The sequence below is a fragment of the Branchiostoma belcheri genome, unplaced genomic scaffold, assembly GCF_001625305.1.
Source record: "Branchiostoma belcheri isolate BF01 breed outbred unplaced genomic scaffold, Haploidv18h27 scaffold51, whole genome shotgun sequence".
Lineage (NCBI taxonomy): Eukaryota > Metazoa > Chordata > Leptocardii > Amphioxiformes > Branchiostomatidae > Branchiostoma > Branchiostoma belcheri.
In genome coordinates, this window is record NW_017804143.1 from 1,241,037 (window position 1) to 1,242,223 (window position 1,187).

The 1,187-nt window shown below is 45.8% G+C and overlaps 1 protein-coding gene across 1 annotated transcript in view; it reads left to right on the forward strand.

Annotated features, from left to right (window-relative positions):
* LOC109480556 (N(G),N(G)-dimethylarginine dimethylaminohydrolase 1-like) overlaps window positions 1-1,187 on the forward strand; it is a 4,682-nt gene that overhangs the window by 1,548 nt on the left and 1,947 nt on the right. Inside the window, exons 4-6 of the mRNA XM_019782781.1 lie at window positions 1-118; window positions 628-727; window positions 959-1,155. The exon at window positions 1-118 is cut by the window's left edge and continues 21 nt beyond it. Coding sequence (XP_019638340.1) covers window positions 1-118; window positions 628-727; window positions 959-1,155 — 415 coding nt within the window. The remainder of the gene's footprint in view (window positions 119-627; window positions 728-958; window positions 1,156-1,187) is intronic.

Here is a 1,187-nt window from a genome sequence, read left to right on the forward strand (position 1 = left end):
GACCGTGGTGCCGCCGGACGAGACGACCCCAGACTGCCCCTTCGTGGAGGACACCTGCATCGTGGTCGGGAACAAGGCACTGCTCACTCGGCCGGCCGGGAAAACACGGAGGAAGGAGGTATACCAATATTCAATACAAACCAACTTATCTCTCATTTCTTTAATGAGAAAACAATGTAAAGTAAAATCACTAAATTAGCCATACCTTAAGCCCGGGCCCGGCCCGACTGTTTCAATGAACGAACAATAAGAAAAAAATCCAAACCAAGAATATGCACAAATCATGCTTATGATTATCCTTTAATCAAACGTGTTTGTGTGTGTTTCGTTGTCTTTTATACACATGTATATCATGTTTATTTGTTCTCGCAAACTACCCGGCCGGGCCCCGGCTTGGAAGTGTGACTCCAGCATAAGGCATGGCACACGTCAAGCACGTTTAAGATCCCACCACACTTATCCAAAAGAGTGTTAGTGGATCAAATCTTATCAACACTACCAGATGCATAAATGTGGCATTTAAATGAATTTGATGGAAAAATATGTGAAAATAATGTAATATAATGTGACTACAGAAAAATGTATGGTAATGTTTTATATACTTGAATATTTTTCTCTCCTTTAAAGATTGACACCATAGAGAGGGTACTGACAGACCTTGGATTGGAGGTGCACAGGATGCGTGACGAGAAGGCAATGCTGGAGGGCGGCGACGTTGTTTTCACTGGTTCGTTATCGAATTTGACTCTTTTTCTTATCTCTTTTTCTTGTTCGTTCCTCGTTGTTGGACCATGGATAGCGATGGGCACTCTGGAGCCTTTGTGAATTCCTATGTTGTGTCCCTACAAGTAAGATAATCACAATTTTAATTTTGGGATAGCAAAACCCTCAATCCACGGGCGCCACCATATTGAGTCGTGACGTCATGGGTCGGCCATTTTTGTCTGTTGTTCTTCAGGACACGAGTTCTTCGTCGGTAACTCTGTGTGCTCCAACCGCGCGGGTCAAGCCATCCTGGCCAAGACCTTCCCGGAGTACCCCGTGCACTCCGTCCGACTGGACTATCCCAAGTTCCACCTGAAGGGGGTGATCTGCATGGCGGCACCGGGCGTGATGGCAGTAGGGGAGAGCAAGTGGGGCAAACATGCTTGGAAGGTAACTGTCTGACCTTAAAATCCTCTCCTATC